Raw genomic sequence first — 20,513 nt, forward strand, 5'->3', positions numbered from 1 at the left:
TCTTTGGAGTAGTGGGATAATAGCTTCCTTTGTCCCAGCAATAGTGAAGTGGAGCTAAACCCTCCTGCCTCATATATGAATTGAAGTATTTGAAGAGCAGCTTGGTCTTGATGGCAACACTTTGGCCACAGGTGTGGTTACTGGACTCCTTATGTGGATGCACAGCCTATCTCCTTTGTGTGACTTAAACAGTCCTGCAGTTAGGACATCATTTCAGTTTTTAAATATAATGACCATTTTTTTCTGCTTCACTGCTTCTCCACTGCCTAGGGTGTTACGGCTTGGGTTTTTTAGGGCAGTGGCATTTAAAACTCAGATCCTAATGAAGGAAGTCAGGCTCGAGAAATGCATAGAGTTCCATCTAAATATAAGTACAGGACCATACAAATGGAAGGTGCTGTGCCATTGAACAATTTCTTTGACATGTCAACAGTTTTCTGCTGCTCTAATTTCGTTAGTCAACATTTTTATTGTTGATGATTTACAATCAAGATATGCTAGAATCAGGTTTAAATAGGGTAAGAGTGGGTGCAGGTCGTAAACAACTGGCACATTTTGTACTGAATGCTGCTTGGAAGATAGGAGAGATTAATCACCTGGGAGAAGGTTGCAGTGACTTAGTGGGAAAGTTTCAATTTTTGGATGCCTGAAGGTAGATCCAAAATGGTTAATGAAATATTTTGTTAGCTGTGATGGTCAGGTACAATGTTTTATGGGGCTTTTTATGCTTCCTTGATTTTATTTGCCTTCTGTTGTTTTCCTGCTTTGTTTTTTGGTGAAGTTTTTGCGTGGGTTTTTTTTGGGGGGGGGGGGGTGTTGTGTGTTCATTTGGGGCTTTTTTGCTATTGGTTTTGGTTGTATGGTTTTTTGGTTTGTTTGGGTTTTTTGTTTGGTTTATTTGGTTATTTTTGGGATTTTTTTTTGTTTTTATTTTTTTTACTTGGTTCACTAGACTTAGACAGTGGTACAGATCAACTGGCACTATTCATAATGTATAAAGCTAAAAATGGGCTCAAACAATATGACGGGCTTAAATGAGAGACATAAAATGTAAAACTTTTGTTTAATATGTCACATAATATTTCTTTTTAAATAGCACAAATTAAAGTGCTATATTAAAAATTTTGTCTTTCTTCAACAACCTCATATTACTCTACCTTTAATATGCTTGGGTTGTGGAATGAATTTATACTGTAAGGAGAGACATTACTGCAAAGTGAGCAGAGTAATTAATGGAAGTAGGCAATGTAGTATAGGATTTGTGCCTAGATTCTGACCCAACTTGATTGTAAACCCCAGTGAATTCCAGAATTCAGTTATAGTGAAGATAGAAAATGGCAGGATGCTTTTCCAAAATTGTTGGGATGTAAAGGTGGACAATGAAGTTGTTCCTTATTGTAGTGGAAATGTTTCTTTGGGGGAAGGTTGGGTTTGTTGTGACTTTTTTTTTTGTCAATATGCACAAAAAGAAGCAGGAGTGTAGTTGCAGCACCTGGTAGATAACAAAAAATCCTTCTGTAGTGCTGTCTTCTCCAAGCCTTATTAGGAAATGTTATAATTGATCACTCTTCAACTTCCTGTAAGTATTAGAATGAAATGTCACAAAGTAGACAAGGAAATACAGAGTAATAATAATACTTGGCTGTTACTCATCTGATGCTAAAATACTTAACAGTGTTTATTCTAAGTTGTGGAAGACTTTATTTAAGCAGTATTAGGATAAGGCTTCTTTTTGGAAACCAAAGCATAGTGCAGTTATTTTAAAAAATAGCATATCCTGTTGTTTTAAATTCCAAAAATGTGCGTGAATGTCTTTCTCTGTCATTGTGATGATTTACTGGAAAACCAAAAAGATTGTCTTACTCCAAAAAACCATATTCCTTAATTTTTTTCCATTAGAATATATGATGTATGTTTCTGTTTAATAATAAGTTATTTTTCTGACAGTACGAGTTGCAAGCATTCAGATAGGTCTTCTATTGATATAATGTCAATTTCCTCCCTTTTAAAATTCTTTTTATTGTATAGGGAAATGTTACATAGTCAAAAAATATCTTGTAGGATTTCAGAAACATCAAGTCAAGGTCAATTCTTTATGGTGACAGGGGTAAAATTTTCAGATTGTCCAGCATCAACCCTTACACTGAAAATTGTTGGGGAGTTTATAGTTTTCCCTGTGATGGTTAGTATTAAATGATGTCTCTGAACACAAGACTTTTCATATTTTCTGCTTAAACCTTTTCATGTATTTATATTTAAATATTAGTTTTGTTTCCCCTCCACAAAGTTTTCAATACTGGTGCATCCAATGACACCATAACACATTTGAATTTTCCAGCTGTGTGTAAGATTTCTGGCTGACTTCATTTTTTACACTGGGAAAATTGGAATCAGAAGAAATAAGCATTAAGAAGCTTGGGAAAATCTACAAGGCAATGAGTGTTTAAAGCACTTTCAGCAAACTACTAAAGAAAATTTAACTATAGCTTTAAGGTCAATGAAATTTGAAAGATACAGAAAATAACTAAGGTCCTTGGTTCCTAATCAGCTATTCTTCTTCCTTTCAGAGATGTCACACAAATCACCTCCACAGTTCATTAGGACATGACTTAGGCCAATAGGTTTGTTCCCCACCATTACTACGTTTTCAGTCCTTTCATTTTGTCATAAGATAAATAAAATCTTTAAGAATTGTGTGCACCAGTGCATACATGTTTGCATGTGTAAGGCTTTTAGGCAGCACACAAGTGGATGGATTTATTTGGCATAAATTTGCCATGGTTTTTGTAATTTATGTTTTGTGCACTATTATGCCTGTCTAGTGGTAGAACATAGAATGGAGTGCTCTTCTTTCTTTTTTTTCCTTCCCATCACATGATTCAGATTGCAAAATGAACAGAGTGGATATTGAACTGGCGCTTATATCTGCCCTTTGTTTTTTCTTTCTAAATAATTTGCACTGCTCTCTGCACTGCTAGATCTAGGGACTAGAATTAATTGTATTTTGTGGCAGGTGGAGTTTTACTTGGCTATATTCCAGGGCTCTGTTAAGCAACCCAAAGTCTCTAGTATTATTCCAGTAAAATTCTGATTGACTGGATCTGCAACATAGTAGTAAACCAGGGTAGATTTCTCCTCCAAGTTTTGCTTTTGCTCGCAGCAGGTCAATATGGTGACTCAGTGGGATTTGGGACAAGCAGCATTATTTACACTGATGACAACATGCTGCTTCCCTGATAAATGTCAAATAGTGTGAATTTGGCAGGCTATACAATGTCCTCCCAGAAGAACAGACTGTTTTCTCAGGAAGGATTGGTAAGGATAAAAACCACTATGGTGGATTTTAATAGTAAAATATTACTAAAATATCATACAAACAGTTTTGTTGTTGCAGCTAAACAGTAAGTGATGTCAGACTTTGGTTGCTCTAAGCTTTCCAATTTTTGAATGAAGTTTTGCTTGGATTAATTGAGTTCTCCCAGTTTGGAAAGCCCATGCTCTCATATAATGCATTACTGACACTCCTATATATTCATTTACCTTGTCTCATTGAAGTTTTAGTTGTGCTGTCATGAAGGACACTAATTGTATCCTTGGAAAATTAACAGAAAAGCATAAAGGTGTTTATTGGCAGTTAACTTTTGATTCCATTCTCCTAACACCTCATTGTTACATACCTGATTATTCGAATAAGCTATTAAAATTCTTATCAATTTTAAAACTGCTTTGATTGTGCTTCCATTTTCAGAAATTTTTTTTGACTGGTTGATTTTGTGTTTGGGTTTTGTTTTTTACTTAGGGAGATGAAGTATGCAAAATGGTGATTAGGCACCTGAAAGGCTTAATTACTAAATTTCCCTGGGAGGCATGTAAAAAAACTGACTTGGCTGCTTGTTAAATGTTTGACATGCATCTTAGGTGGATACCTACCCCGTTTCAACTCAGTGGCCAGTATGCCTCTTATATACAGCCTCCGACAAATCCATGTGGGAGTCTGAGCAGACTTGAGTCCTCCCTTTTCAATACTAGAGAATTAGATTAGTAGCCAGACTGCTAAGTAGTCCTTGGCATATTAACTTCTATTGAAGCTACTCTCATTATGTTAAATAATTGGTGTGGGGCCATGGAGAAGGAAAGGAATTGATTCTGGAGCTGGCTTGTCTGTACGTGCCCTGCAATGGAAGGACAAGACTGAAGTGTGGAGAAAGCAACATCTCCAGGAAGGAAGGATGATCACTTGTGCTAGAATATCCAGTGGCCTGGTGGGGAAACACTTGGGATGTGAAAAGGCTGTGTTGATATCCCTGTGTCAGTCAGGGCAGATTTGAGAAGTGGTCTCCGATCACCAAATACATGCTCCCCTCCTGATTGCTGGGTTACAGCAGAGGAGGACAGAGTCTTTTCCTGAGTGTCTTTTTACAGTGAGTCTTAGCTGTCTTGCCTCAGGAAAGAGCTCAGAGCTGGAAGCACTGGATACAGTTGGGTGGCTCCTTCTGCAAAGGCATGTAATGTAGGCTGTGATCCCACCCAGGGCATTTCTCTCCAGCTTTGACAGCTGCTTGCTGGATGTCGAAGTGTTAGCTCTCTCTCCCACTAGAACTGGTACCAGATGGTGGTGGTGTGACTTGTAAAGTCTGCTGTGCATTTATCCCTGGGAAAAGAGAATTTTCTCGTTTAAGTATTGTACTACCTCAGTCCCAGAAAGAGATACTGTTTTAGTGATATCCTGTGGCAAAGATCTGTTGTGAACTAGAAAATGTATTGACCTGCAGCAGTGAGCTCTCCACTTGAGTGAACAAGCAGTGCAAAAGCAGCCCTGGGATCTTACACAGTGGTGCTGTGAAGCTCTGTCACGGGGTGAGCCTGACACGGGTCTTCAGAAGTGCCTGTGTATCCAACCCCACAACTTCTGAGCTGTTTTCCAAGGAGTCCTGAGGAAGATTAGAGGAATGCATCTGAATTATATTGCCAGTACATGGCTCTAGTTTTAATGTGCACCTGTTTTTCAAGAGTTGATGATGGCTGTGCTTCCTGGTGATCAGAGAGCCTAAGAAGGGGATTTTCCATGCTGAGTACTACTGATACTCTGTTAGCTCAGGCAGTAAGAGCTGCTTATTTTGGATTCACATCTCAAAAGGATGTGCCCATCATAAAAACTGTGAAGAAATTTAAAATTACAGAGACTGATTTAAAGTTGCTATGTAGAGCACTAACAGGCTACAGAAAGATGCTCTTGAGTTGCATGAAACAGCTGACTGTACAATGTTGCACCAACACAAGAGTTTCTCACAGCTTGCAGTGTTCTCACTGCTTTTGTTTTTAAATACAGTCCTAAGGACTAACTTCCCTGGTGTCCTGGTAATCACTTTTATCATTGCTGCATTCTCCCCAGGACACGACTTGTGATTTTTAAATTATGTTCTTGTTTGTTTTATGGATTCTAGGTTGGCCTTATCATAGGAAATGTGCAGTGTGGTTGTTACCAGCTCTCTTTGTTCTGTAACAAGATGACTAAGTTTGTCAGTTCAGTACTGCATATTGCTGTGCTGATGATCCCCTTCCCTTGAACCTCAGCTCAGCTGCTGCACGCTACTTTCACTTCGTGCTAAATTTGCAATCTTGACTTCATTGAAGTGCAAAATTGCCTCGCTTGTCAAAAACTGGTAATACATAAAAAACAATCTGGTACTTTATTTTTTTTGGCTCAAGTTGAGGCTTACATAGACTTAGAAATAGTTTCAGAATTCCCACATTATGTGAGCAGCTGTTTATGGTGTACAAACCATGTTAAATATTGAAGAATTTAGATCAGCTCATATTTGTGCATCATTTTAGTGCTGTAGTAAACAGCAGTATCCATCAAAGTTCAGCTTAAATGGAAAAGCAAATGATGTGTGAGTTGATTTTTGGCAATAAATTTGTTGAAGGGGTTTTTTTTATTTGTTCTATACATTCTGTCATAGAAATTGACCATCAAACTTACTCCACAAATCTGCCACGGTATTAAGCAATAAATTGCATAGGTTTATCCTGAGCTATGCTGAAAGCTTCTTTCATTATATTATTCATGGTTAATTGCATCTGAATCCACTGGTAAAGGGAAGGATACAGCATTAATTACCACATTTTACTTATATTTGTAAGGTGGTTGGTATAGATGTCCTACCTTCATGCTAAATGGACTTTCTGTTCTAGTTCTAGTAAAAGGGCATCTTGCATCAGGACATTACACATAATTGCACATAGGAAGAATTTGTATTAAATGATTCTTTCCCTAATTTAGTTCATTTAAGGATAAAACACATGGGAAATAGTATGTGATACTTAAAACTAAAGCAAAATCTCAATGCCTTTTAAAACAGTCAATACCTAAAAAGTCTTTTTGCATATTGCATGCTATGTCATAAAATTTGTCTGATTGTGTCTGACTTAATTTGAACCTCCTGTCCTATCTCACAGCCTCCTTCCTCCTCAGTGAAGTATGCTTATGCATGGGATGGGAGTTTTCTAAACCTGTTTTACTAAGCAAGTTGTTTGTTTTGGTTTTTGGTTTTTAGTTGTATTCACTAAGGAAATATTCATTTGGGTAGAAAGGAGGAATGATTATGAGTCTCTTCTGGAAAAGACTTTACTCCACATTTTCCCATATTTGGTCAATTCCTTGGCTTTACTACACTCACCTATCTACCTCTGGCCCGATCAAAGTTTTGATAAATGTTTGAAGTTCCATGAAGGCTGGAATTTAGTTTTCACTGTTGCTGATATTGGCTGTTAAAAATAAAATAGGTATATATTAGTGCTCATTAATGTATCCCAGCCAACCACAGAGCTTTAGCCAATGAAGATGTCTTACAATTAGGACAATATATGTATTCTCAGAGCTCTTGAGAACTTTGATTATGCACAGACAGGAATTGTGCACTCAAGTCACCCAAAATTTTGAAATTCATCCATACTCTTTCTGCCAGTAAAGGTTCAGAGGCTGAATTCTCCTGACAGGATCTATAGCAAGAAAGTTTCCTCTTGAAGGGGGATTTATCAGAGCAAAGCACTTACAACTTCTGATTTGGTGGTGATCAGAGTTTCTGGTGTGTGTGGAATTGGTTGTACAAATTGATTGGACCTATCAGATGGATAGACTGTTTCAAAGAAAAGGTGAAGCAGCATTTACCTAAGCAGAATTTGTTGTTTTATAGACAGGCAATCTTTCTCAGATCTATTAAGCCTGGCACTGCACAGTGGAATAGACTGGATGTTATGGTAGTTTCCAGGCTCCCATTTTGCATTCCTGAGATACACAATTTTAAATGTCTCCCAAAAGTCTTACTGAAATACCTCCAGAAAATCAGAACCTTTCTTAATCCAGAGTGAGAATGTGCCCTCGGTGTTTCCTGTGGAGCCCTGTCTGGACTAGCACGGCAGTCCTGTTGGCTCAGGACAATTGAGTGCTTTCCTGACTTGCCCTCGTAAAAGAATCCTTACTTTTGGATAAGCCCTTCCTTTCTTGGCTTGAATTTTCATTTGGCTCCTATTTGATTTTCATGTTATGTTTCTTGTTTTTGTGCCTGTGATGGGTTGACCCTGGCTGAACACCAGGTGCCCACCAGAGATCCTCTATCACTCCTCTCCTAAACTGAGCAGGGTAGAGAAAATACAAAAAGCTCATAGGTCAAGATAAGGACAAGGAGAGATCCCTCACCAATTACCATCATGGGCAAAAAAGACTCAACTTGGGGAAAATTAGTTTAATTTATTACTAGTCAAAGCAGAGTAGGGTAATGAGAAAACAAAAACTAAATTTTAAAATATCTTCCCTGAAGCCTTCTTCCTGTGCTTAATTTTACTCCTGAATTTATCTCCTGCCCTAGAGTGGTTCAGGGGGATGGGAAATTGTAGTTACAGTCAGTTCATTTCAATTTATCTCTGCCACTCCTTCTTCCTCATGGGTAAGAATCTTCACACTCTTGTCTTGCTCTAGCGTGAGGACCCTCCCGGGGCAGACAGTCCTCCATGAACTTTTCCAGTGTGAGTCCTTCCCAGGCTCTGCAGTTTTCATGAGCTGCTGCAGTGTAGGTCCCTTCCATGGAGTGCAGTCCTTCAAACCAGGCTGCTGCACACTCTGGCGTGGGGACCTCCATGGGCTGCCGGTGCATGTTTGTCAGACACAGGGGAAGTTTCTGGCAGCTTCTCACAGAATCCACCCCTAGGTCATGCAAACCTTGCCATCCAAACCTAGTCAGTGCTTCCAAACTAAAAGGCAGTTTTGTGTTTTGTGCTGTTGTTTTAAAAAGGATAAAGTGAAATAATTCTGGGAGGTAGCAAGTCTTTGCATACGTTTATAATTTTATTGGTCAGATTGTCATTATCACATTACCCTTTTACTAGGGGTATATACCATAACTGAAATGACTGTGGAATGTTTTCCTAACACAAACTGAACGTTGCATTTTACTATGTTTTACAACAGAATTTGAGTCATTGAGGCTTGCTACAGAATCAGGCTTTTTTGATATTTTTATTAGTGACTTTGTCACTAATCTTCTGATGATGTAGGGTTGTGAGATAGCTTCTGTACAGAGGAGAAATGTTATTTTAGTAGGAAGAACTGAGTTATCTTTACAATGTTGAATAGAGAAATATAGAAGAGCCCTATGTATAAAACCAGTAATAAGAATTTTTGCAAGATATTTTTTAAGTTAACAACTCAACAAGGAGGGATACCTGAGTGCTTTAAATGAGGAGAAGGAACTATTGTCATGATACTATCTGGAATAAAACAAGTGCAAGGAAAGGATAAATGATGGTCAGTGTGCTGTTGAGGCCACCCTGACAAGGAGAGCGCATTCTGCTCAGCTTTGACAAGGCATGGCTGTGGTGCTCCAGGAACCATGCTTGTTTCAGTACCTTTCAAGAGCAAGATTCTGCTCAAGAGCACAAATACAAACTATTACAATGACACTGTGCAACAACAACCGGGTGTTTGTGATACACTGTCTGTGGAGCATGTTAGAAATGCCATTCCTGATTTCCATGCTCTGAGTGATTGGAAGGTGGTTTCCAGAGAATTAACAAAAAATGATCCCACATTTTTGGTGCTTGTTATGATGTGTTATTTTTAGATCTTATAATGTTGTATATTCAGGCTTTATGTGTATATTTTTGTGTATGTAATGAGAAAATTGTATTTCTCTCTAAAATCAAGGTTTCTGAAGTGTTGGAAGTTTCCTGTGTCAGTAACAAGAAAACAAATGGCCAGGAGGGTTTTACACAGACACACATTTTGACCATTTGAAATAGTATAGATAATTTTATTCTAGAATAGAGACCATAATGGAAAATAAGTAGTGAATACAATAGCAACAGGTCTGATTGGTCATTTAGATGACAGTTGGACTGGGGAGGAAGATGAGGTATTATGCAGATATATTGATGGAAACAAGTTCCTACAAAAGAAATGGAGATGACTGGAATGTGACTGTTGCCTGTCTGTCTTACCTGTGTCTGTAGATGATGGTGCACAAAAGGGAAATACACTGAGATGGTCATTGAAAAGAGGTGACAGTACAAGTGAGCAAGAACATAAAATGGTGCCTCTGTAAATTAATGGCACCTAATTTATTGTATTGCTCTTTGAACTATTCTTTTTGGTTGCATGTGGAGTGACTGAAGGTGTGGTAATTCCATTGTCCAGCAGCAGTAGCACTTCTAAGCTACTTGTCTAATGTAGCTTAGGTAGAGAACAGGAAGGAGCTGAGACGTGTCTTGGTTCCAGTGCAGATCTACTTTGCAACCTCTGCCCCAGCCTGTGAATTTTTGCTTCCTAGGCACTGCTTGAGAGCTTTACAGTGGGTGACACTTGAGCAAGCCAGGTTGTCCCAGGATCTGCATGTAAAAGGTAAAACTCACCTCCTCTCATTGACTAGTGCCAGCTTCTCCATGGCACAGAGATGTTGTTTTGGGCAGTGAGCATTGATGACTTCCATCTGCTTAGTTTTGCAAGCCTTCAAGTGACATGCAGTGCTCCACCAGGTATTACTAAGTCTACAGTAAATGTACCCCTGTCCTGATTGTACTTTATCATTTCAGTTTAGCAGTCTTGAAAATGGCTTTACTGTTCCTGGGTCATTGACAACCCTAGTATGAAAGTATCCAAATTTCACATCTGTGTGTACTTCTGCACTTCCCAAAGAGTGACTTGGGCTTCTCTATCAAACAGTAAATTAGTGTTTCTTTAGGAAAAAACAGCTTCTTGTCTTTCTTCTAGTCCTCTGCTTCTTTGGATTGCAGATGCAGAATAATAAATAAAAGGGATTGACATGCTTCTATGCAGCAAGGAAAACTGAAATTTAAGAGGGATTCTTTGATATATCAACTGTGAGCTGGCAAATACATCAGACATGAATAGGCATAAAGCTGTGACAGTTTCAGATAAATTCAGGCCAACAGTATTGCCAGTGACAGATTTGTACTGCAATTAACAGGGTTAGGCACCGGCATTCTGGTCATGATGGGAATACTATCAAGTGATTTGATTTTTTTTTAAGTTTTTTTTTAGATTTCTTTTCAGCTTCAATTTATCAGTTTCCTTGAGCAGAACAGTGAAAGCACAATTGGTGTAGCAGACAGACACAGTGTCACTCCTGTCACTACTCAAGGTACTGCTAGTACCTTGAATAACACATAACCTAGTCTCTGTCACTGTTCTGTCGCTTGGCTGGAGAGAGCTGCTGTTGGATGAAGGAGGAAAGACATTGCTGCCTGGTTTCTCTCCCTTTGAGTTCTGCTGTGAGCTTTGGCAGGGTTCTCTGGGAAGGCTGGAGGGAAGGGGAGCCAAAGGCGCAGTTGGTATGGTGCAGGGCAATGCTTGGGAATCATCAGAGAGGCATAAAACCTAGGACTTTTTATATATAACTAGTGGTTATTTCATCCTGTCTGTATTTAGACCTAGGTACCCTATCTGTCCTCAAGTCTTTGTCTTCTGGAAATCAGTTAGTTTCTTAATTAGAAGATATTCACATATTATATCTAAAGTATTGTATGTTTTACATCATATTTAGATGCATTGCTGAAGGTCAGAATTCTTTAAATACCTTTCCAGAAGGAAGTTCAGGACATGTTAGTCTTCCTCTTAAGTGCAGAGAATAAAGGCAGAAGCCAAGTCCTACTCCCAAAAGTCAGCATGTTAAACTCTGATGGATTTTCAATTCCTGCACTTCCTTATCTGTATTTTGGTTTCTCAAGCAGCCTAATAAGTACTATTTGGTTGAAGAATATCTTTCAGAAAGATAGCCAGACTTGCCTGAAGACACCAAGTGATGGAGAATTCACCACTTCTCTTACCTAATGAACGGAGAGGAATAATTGATGAGAGACTAATTTATTCCCTGGTTCAGTTGTGCTTGGTTAATTTATTGCCTATGGTTGTTGTGAAAAAGCACTGGCTTTATTTCTGAAAGAGCAGCAATGTGGCAACTTGGTTTGCTGAATACTTGCATTTTAATAGCCTCTTCTGCAGAAGACGAGTTCCTAGTATATGGTAGTTATTTTTCTGGAGATATATAGAATAAATAAACCTTCATGGCTGGAAAGTTGCATCTAGAATGTTTTTATATCATCAGAGAAAGAGGTGACATTGGGGAATCTTGTTTTGAGCTTGAGCCTGGAAAAAGCTGTGACTCTAGCCTGAGAATCCTTAGCTTCATGGTATTCAGTTTGTATAGGTACTGCACCACATGGAGTGTGATGTCTTCACTCTGCTATTTCAGCCACAGGTAAAAGGAATTCTTGTTTGTCACTTTATATGCTATTAAATCAATTTTCATAATTTTTTTGGTATCTTTGTTCTTCAGGATCTGCTATGGTTATATTTGTGAGTATTACTTGGATAGTGCTTGATTATAGTTTCCATTGCTTTTGTTTGAGTGTTTATTTTAAGAATGACAAGTATTTTTTTGTAACTTTGCAGAGTACAGATGCCAATTCAAATGTGAGGAAAAGAACAAATGCCACAGTACAGTCTGAAGCTGATGGTGGGAGCCGAATTGACACAAGGCACAGCTCTGTCCAGCCTCCCTCTGTAGCTCAGGGGTCTTCTGACATTACCCCCCACTCCCTTTCTGCATCGAGTCCCAACCCTTTCACACGAATCAACGCATCGGAGACATTATCCTCTGCAAGAGCTACCCCTCCAGCTCCTCCTTCTACCCCAATTTTGACTGGATTTGTATCCCAGCATGCCACAGCTGGATCCCCTTCCATTCAGCACTTGCTTGGATCTAGACTGGAGCAGATTCAGACCACCACACCTAATACATTAGGAGCATCTGCAAAGCCATCTGCTGTCACACCACCTCCTCCCCCCGCCTCCCACTCTGGCACGAGTAAGATAGACAAATATGCACGCATTTTATTTCCTGTTACCTTTGGAGCATTTAACATGGTCTACTGGGTGGTGTATCTATCCAAGGATACCATGGAAAAATCAGAAAGTCTAATGTAGTTTTGCTGCTATGTAGTAGTTCCTAAATTATACTCACATTTGATGCAGAGTTTCTTCTTTTGAAACTATTTAAAAAGGTCAGTAATTCTTATTTATAAAAGCTGTGTGGTACTTTCCCGTTCTAAAGGCTGGAGTTATTGGGGATAATTTGTTAACTCTTAACAGAGTAATGGATAACAGTAATGGTTCTTCCTCCCTTCAGCCAGCAATGAACCAACACTTGCTTGATTTAAGCTACTCTGGTTGCACAGAACTTGCAATTGGGAGGAACATGCACCTGAAAGAAATCAGAGGCAGAGGTGCACAGCTGTGCAGTGGAACACATCTGACTGCTAGGAATATGCATGTTGGCCATCACAAATGCCTGGGGCACCCAGCACTGCTGTCTGCACACAGCATTGCATTCTCTGAGTGCGAGGTCTATGTCCTGTATATTTTGACAGTGCTTGCTAGAAAAGGACTTTCCCTGCTAGATTAAAATTGACAGAATAGGGGGGAAGAAAATCAATAAAGGGAAGAGAGTCCAGCCTGGGAGAGTGCAACTCCAGGAAAGTTATGCAAAGGAGTTGTAGAGCTCCGTATATTTTTACTAAGCATTATTTTGCATTGTAACCTGGGAAATTCTCACACCAAACTAAGAATGAGTGAACCTTGTAAAATCTGAAATCTGATGTAATTCTCAAAATTGGATTTTCTTGTTTGGTAAGGTGATCTTAAGTGGGCGATTCTTCTTTGACCTTGCTGACCAGCTTGAGTGGATTTATTCCTAAATTACATCAATTATAGTAGATGAGGACCAGACCACAATGTTCAACTTTTCATTTAAATTCTTTGCTTTTTCTTTGGATGCTTTGGGTTTTGGTTTGTTTTTTGTTTCCCCCCCCCCCCCCATACTTTTCAGTTACACTCCTGATTTCCTTTAAACACATATTCCATTCCCCCCTCCACCTCCTTATGTAATGTTTGTGTCAAGTTAAATTTTCAACACAGTTTTAAAAGTGGCTTGAAAATTAAGCAAAAAAAGCCCCATTTCCTGTGCACAGATGAGTGTGGCATGTCACTGAGTGAATGAAAGACACTCTTTTTGAGAAGGACTGCTGTGGTATAAATAAGGAAGTAAACTTTCTAGGTGGATCCCAGGCTAAAAATGTTAATTTATTATCCATTTGTTCACTTTAAACTGTGGCATAGATAGGTGCTTTTCTTACCGAATTGCAATATGCAAGCAGGCAACATTATTAAAGAGTTGAATAGTTAAACCTGATAGAAATCCTAATCATAAACATTATTTTCACTAGAACAGATAGGAAACAAATTGCCAATAAATAAAAGAAATGTTTGTACAGAATTGTCTGGCTTGGCAAATGGTTAGTGTTTCTGTGCAGGTGACAAGTGAGAATCAAGAGCCAAATTCTCAGCTATGCTCTGGCTGTGCCTTTAAAGGGTCTGGAGTAATCCTTAGCTTCAGCTGACTGGATAGGAGATTGGTAGCCTATTGTCAAAGTCTTGTGCTGCAGGGCACATCAGGTGAGTGTTCAGTGGTTCTGTGCCCAGAGAATGACCAAGGGACTTCTGGAGACCACAAGCTGCTGGCAACAAAAGGGAGACTGCCCTAGACAAGAGTCAGGGTAAAAAGCCCCATAATGGTGAAACTATGACTGTGCCTCTGTGTCTCCAAGCCTTTTAGCCAGCTCATGGCTGAGAATCTGACCTTTAACTTGTGGAACCTGGGAAATACCTGGCAAGAGATACTGCAGTGTGCAGTATGGATCCCAGATGGTTCTTTCATATGTAATAATGAACTGTAGATGATAGAATGCAGTGGAAATGTCTTATGTAACTTTATTATAATGGAGTGATATAATCAGTTGCCTAAGTCTTTCTTTTACTTAAGGGATGCTCTCAAAGGGCCAGGTATGGTTCTTTCCTTTTTCATCTTATACATCTGGAAGATGGTTGAGACTACAGCACTCATTAGGAAAACATTGTGTGTCATAATGGAGAACTGGAAATGGAGCACCCATGCATGATGTCCAACTGCAGTAGTTTGTATCTTTGGATGCACTGCTAGTTGCTGTAGCGGTTTCCTCTCTAATTAGGTCACATTGTTACAAATTGTCGGAATAGAAGATGGTATGCAAGGGATTGTTTATTTGGTTAAACCAGAATAAACAAAGTGAAACCTCTGGCAATTACTGCTTATAATTGCGCAGGTGATAAAGTACGTCTAGCATGAAAAATGGTGACCTGCTGTGTGGAGAACTTAGTATTTGCACCAGAAGTTAATGAAATTACTCTTTGCTTTTTTTTTCTGTGATGAAAACCAAGGATGTTCTCTCACAGGCAGAACTTTAAACAATTCATTAGAAGCAGTTGTCTGTTCTTTCCACCCATCCCTGTATAGTGATTTTATAATCAGCTTTCTCTAGTCCATTCTTCAGTGGGATCAACACTAGTTCAAGCTAAGATTGATCTAAATGTGCTGCTTCAATTCACTTGTAGTTTCTGTTTAAAGACTTAAAAGAAGGAAAAAGGACTGCAAAAATAATAAACTACAAGTATTTCTTTCTATGCTTCCATTTTGGGAGAAATTTTTAATGATACCACAGAAAAAGTTACCTTACTTTAAATATCCAGTGTATTTCTGAAGTACCAAAAGTTCCAAAACTTCCATGCCTAAATTCAAAATGAAGTACATTAAAAAAAATCATGATGAGTCTAGGACTAATTTATTGAACTTTACTACATTTTTATGTTGCAGCATATGAAGAAATTGCCATAATTACCTTTCCAAATTACATGTGGACAATGTAAATAGGAATTTATTGTTAACAGTTGTTCTTCATTATTTTTAATCTCCCTGGATGATCAGAGACAGTAAAACAAAAAAGAGCACTGCAATATACCAGTGATACCATAACTTGAAAGCACAAAAGAGATATATGCTTAATATAGCAGCCCAAATCTGCTAACTAAAATCCTAATGGAGAACATTGCAGGTGTCATTTCAGTGACCGAACAGCTTATTAGAGATGAGGTTCAGTGAGATGAACTCTACAGGAGCTATATTTTTAGATTTTTGTTCCTTTTTTTTCTATTGGCTTTGTTGAACAATCTTTTTTTGACAGTATCATAGTGGTTTAAAACTAACCAAACACTTCAGATAAGTTCACATCTATCAACCAGGAAAGGAAACTGGAGAGAAAGACAAAAATCTTTATAAGGAAACAGAGGTAGTTCTCCACTGATATTTCCTCAGAGACATTGTTACCAGCAACAAAACTCCTACAGATTGCAGTGATGCAGCCCTGACCACTAATGCAGCCACTTGAGAAAAACAGTTAAAAACTTGGTTCAGGAAGATCACCTTCACAGGAACTGACCTGTGGTTTGTAGTCAATTTTGAGCCTACTGTTAACAGGTTTCACTACAACTGAAAATAATGAAGATGAGAAGGGTTGCCAGCTTAGCCCCCAGCCCTTCAAGGTGACCTGAACTCTTGGAGCTCACCAGCAGTACTGGAATCTGTTTTTCCTCCTATTAAAATGGACTTGTGTCCATCAAATGGATGTTGGTAGCACATTTCTTCTCCCGTGTGTCTTTGAGGGGGAAAAAAGACTTTAAACTGCTTAGTTATCCACTCTACATTACCCTTTCATCAGGCAAGTAAACTGGATGATAATTGAATGAAAGAGGTAAATAGTTTAATAAGGAATGTGATTAGAGCTCTTCTGTTGACAGGAGCTGAGAGTTATTGATTACAGGGTGTTCAAGTGTAGCCTTTGGCATCTCATCATCTTCAACATTCAGAATGGACCTTACCCAGAAATGGGGGAACCAAGTAAATTTATTTAATAGGATTAACCAGTATTTCTACAAAAAATTGAATGAACTCAGCTTTTTTTATATGCCCAGAATTCCATCTTCTTCCACTGTACTGCGCACCTCCTGTGTGTCATTTGGCCTCTGTGTCCCTTGATGCTGTAGCTCATTGCCTGTATGCCATGTGAGACTGTCAGGGTATGCCCTATCTATTTATCCAAATTATCCAAAGCCTGTCTTTCCATATTCCTTGTGCTGTTAGAAGTGTAGGGAAGGCCAGAATGGGAGAAATGACACACAGGCTTTGTAAGGGACACACATTGGGTATCTGGGACATTTTCCCATAGATCCTACAGATTCCTTAGGAGACCCTTTTTCAGTGTGCTATAGCAGCACACTACACATACAAATCCCAAGAGTTGCCAGAGCTCTGCTTGAGTAGCAGAATAGATCATGGGCTTTGCACACTTCTTATAACTTTTGCTTAACTTGGAAGGAGGAAAGAAATTTTGGTGAGTTCCTTGCCTTCCTGGGACTTGCCAATAGGGCCTGACCTCACTAAAATAGAAGGGGTCTGTGTGGCTAGCACTGGTTACGGATTGCAATACAGACGGCTGACAAAAACCCACCTTTGTTTTTATTTAATCCTAATATTGAAAAATAGATTAGAAAAAAAGCAGCTGTACTGTTGAGAAGCCTAGGTTTAGTATAACATCTGCTGATGATATCAATCAAGCCAAGGATGATCAGAGTTGTAGAAGTCTTACAGAACTTCAGGGCTATACAGAAGTAAGTTTGCAGCAGGTCAGTGCTAAAGTGGGAAGAAAAGGAGATGCTTCCCTTCATACTCTGACAGGAGTAAAGCAATAAAGCATAAGCTTTATTGCTGCTCTATTTATATGTGGTGGAACAAAACTGCATAAACAAATTTCATACTCAATTAAAATCTGAGAGGCAAATAGCATTATGGGGATCAGTATTAACCACCAGACACCAACCCCCCAAAAAATGGGGAAAAATCCAAGAAAAATTAAGTTAAATGACAGCAGCATCTTTTAAAATTATTTAGGGTTTTTTTCAAGATCCTGCATTTCTTTCACTGTGGGCTTCCAAGGTGAGTTTACATTTTTTAAAGAATCTCTACTGGTATCCACTGGCACCAATATGTGTTTTTCATTTTCTTCAGTGCACTTTAAAAGGGAAGTTTACTGGAAGGAAAAATGTGCCATTTTGAAAGTGTCTGATATGCGTTAATTTGTACCATCCTCATTTGTAGGCCTCTCCTCAGAGTCAAGATGTAGCTATTTTGGAGAATGCGAATGTGGGGAGAGTTTCAGTGTGTTCTGAGTAAATCAGACTCTGAAAGTAAATTTTTGCCACATCCCAGGCAAGTGAGAGTAGTGCGAAGTACAGAGCACCCTGTAAAGATCTCTTTTTGCTAATGTTATATTCTGTGTTAACTGGAGGGAATGAAAAATGCAATTATTGTAAAACTGATAGAATTTGCAAAATATAATTTGTTTTCACATGAGTTAGAAATTGGTAGGTATTTATTTCAGAATTAAATAGCATTGTCTCCTAGTCCATAACTTATTGCATCTAAAAGTATCTCTTAGATTTTCTCATGCTTTTTGTATTATTCCGCTGGAAAGGATTTCAAAAAAAGCCAGTTAATATCCATTGCAGTTCACTATATTTTTGGTCATAGTTCTAGTTTCATTTTCTTGTGCAAGAGGAATGGAGAGCATGATGGCTTTTTCAAAATAAAAATAACACTGGTAAACAAAAGCCTTGGTGATTCCCTTTTTTAGAAAACCCTCCAAACTCCCATCAATTTTTGAATGGTTTTAAAAAAAATAGTGTAGTTCTAGCATTTAAAAATACTAATGCTGTTGCAGCATATATATATATATATATATATATATATATATATATATATATATATATATTCCTTCCTTGAAATAATATGATTTCCCTGAATTTTAAGGAAGCAGAGTCAAGATGCACTTGCTAGTAGTTCTATATTGAAAGAGTACCTTTCTGGATGGAAAACACCATGTGAGGTAGGTATTTTTTTTATCAGTATCTTCATATACCTGTTTTCAAGAAAAAGATCTGGAGGAAGAATGTGATATTACTGAATTAATCTTCAAGTAGCATGAAATCTGGGTTATTTCCTGCTGGTCATCTTGCTGTTGGGTCAACATTTGCTTAGTGTTTTTGTGAATGCAGGATCCAGGTTGCTGTTAACTGACAGCAGTCTGTGAATGATCTGATGACATAAAGAAACACTAAAGAAAACCATTGATTGTGAATATGTTTTCATCCTTGGAAAATACTTAATTGGAGTTTGGTAGAAGAAGCAGATGACAGTATGAAACACTCAGTTCTACTTCTGAGCTCAATACATTGAAAAAATTAGTTGAGTACTGCTTTGTCTTGTATCATCATATTGTGCTGGTGGCTCATCTCCATGGTAAGTAAAACTGCTATGAGGATGGAGGGCTCAGAAATAAAGAATGTCTACAAGTACTTCTTCAAAGTTATTTTGAAATATGAGCTATCTAACCTTATTACTAAGAGTAATGTCACAGTGTGCTTTGTATTTGCGAGCTTGAAAATCTCCTTTTCTGTTAGGATGTGCCAGGTTGTCAATGAACCTTTCATAAGGAGATGATTCTGTATGTACATGTATTTCATTTTTTTGTTAATTTGTGGCAACATTCTCTATCACCAGAGGAGTGGTGGAGATTTGAGGTGTTTCAGATAACCAGAGCTCCTGAGCAATCACTTTAAAATATTTGTTTCATAGATACATGCCTTTGCAAATCAATACCAGCAGTGCTTTTGTGGTAAAAAATAATCCACCTGTGAAAAATTCTGGTCTTGAATACTTAACCCGCGTTTGAAGGGCTGATGAAGCACATTGGGCAAGGCAGGACTCAGGGCATGTTTATTCTTAGAGGCTTCTGAATTGGAGCTGGCTTATGTTCTGCCATCTTCTGGAGCAGTCTGCCCCAGAGAGGCTACAAGCAGAATCCATGAGCTTTTTGCAAGCTTTTTTTGAGACTACACCATAAGTGTACATTACTGCTGAATGTAGCACTCTCACCTTCTTCTTTATTGCCTTGCTTTGTGTGTGGGGAAGAATTTCAGTGTTTGTGGGGAAGCAGGCTGAAAGAACTTGTCTGGCTAAACTCCCAATTTTGTCTTGTTTCCTTTTGGCTGGTTGGTAGTAGTGGGGTCTATCTAATCTGACTCCCATCTCAGTTCTGGTACAAAGGAGGGTGTGGGGAGCCTTGATTGATGCTTTGAGCTGGGTTAATGATGGTGTGAAACCACAGCCTGAGGATTCTCCCCTTCCCTCCACTGTCATTAAAACAGAGGCTCTCTCAGGCTGTCTCAAACCTCCTGTGCCCCTGTGGTCATTTTTCCTCCACAGAGGTGATTTTGTGTATTATATCAATGACAAGTCATGGACTAAAAAAAAAACAACAAAAAAAGAGGCCAGAATTTTTGAAAGACACAAATCAATGAAGTTATTTGAAGAGAGAGAAAAGGAGAGAAGGGAAAACATGAGTATGGATGAAAAAATTAATTTCTTGCTACCAAGCAGTTATTTTAAGATATGTCCTATTAGAGGTACTAGAACTGCATCTGGCAGGAAACAGCCTAGAAATAATTATTCCTTCATTATAAGTATAATGAGAAAGTATTAAAGAAAAGTGTCTAATGTGCTATTATAAACATTTGTGTTCCATTGAAGCTGTTTGCAAAAATGGTATTTTCTTTGTCCGCCAGGAAGAATTAGGAGACAGAATAGGAAAGGGAAAAGAATGAGTTTTATTAAGTTTTACTGCTTCCCTTTGTTTTAGAACATTTCTCAACCAAAAATGTAAACAGTAACATTAAAAAAAATAATCTTTCTGGTGCTCTGTATATTTAATTTTCAGTAATGAAGCACTTTGGAATGTTTAGCATTTAACTTGCTTTATGTTTAAGAGACTAAATAGAAAGCATGCTGTCTCTGATTTAATTCAGTTATCAGAGGGGATGTGGGTGAAGAAAACAGCTTTCATCACAGCACCAACCAGGTTTTTTTTAAAGTATCATGCTTTCCTACTAAATCTGAAGACTTCATTCTTGTACCTGAATTCACGGGAGCTGTTTGGTGCTGAGCGTTTCTGATAAT

At 38.4% G+C, this 20,513-nt stretch overlaps 1 protein-coding gene across 3 annotated transcripts in view; it reads left to right on the top strand.

Annotated features, from left to right (window-relative positions):
- Positions 1–19,855, top strand: part of GABRA4 (gamma-aminobutyric acid type A receptor subunit alpha4) — a 43,376-nt gene extending 23,521 nt beyond the window's left edge. For 2 of the 3 annotated variants that reach the window (XM_005490042.4, XM_074541545.1), the window contains one exon: positions 11,966–19,855. In XM_005490042.4, the coding sequence (XP_005490099.2) occupies positions 11,966–12,499 (534 nt within the window). In that variant the 3' untranslated portion in view covers positions 12,500–19,855. Of the gene's footprint in view, positions 1–9,824; positions 9,896–11,965 lie in introns of all 3 variants that reach the window. The other variant, XM_074541546.1, reaches the window with a different exon arrangement.
- The last annotated feature ends 658 nt before the right edge of the window (positions 19,856–20,513 follow it).

Source organism: Zonotrichia albicollis, chromosome 5 (assembly GCF_047830755.1).
Source record: "Zonotrichia albicollis isolate bZonAlb1 chromosome 5, bZonAlb1.hap1, whole genome shotgun sequence".
In the NCBI taxonomy this organism is placed as follows: Eukaryota; Metazoa; Chordata; class Aves; order Passeriformes; family Passerellidae; genus Zonotrichia; species Zonotrichia albicollis.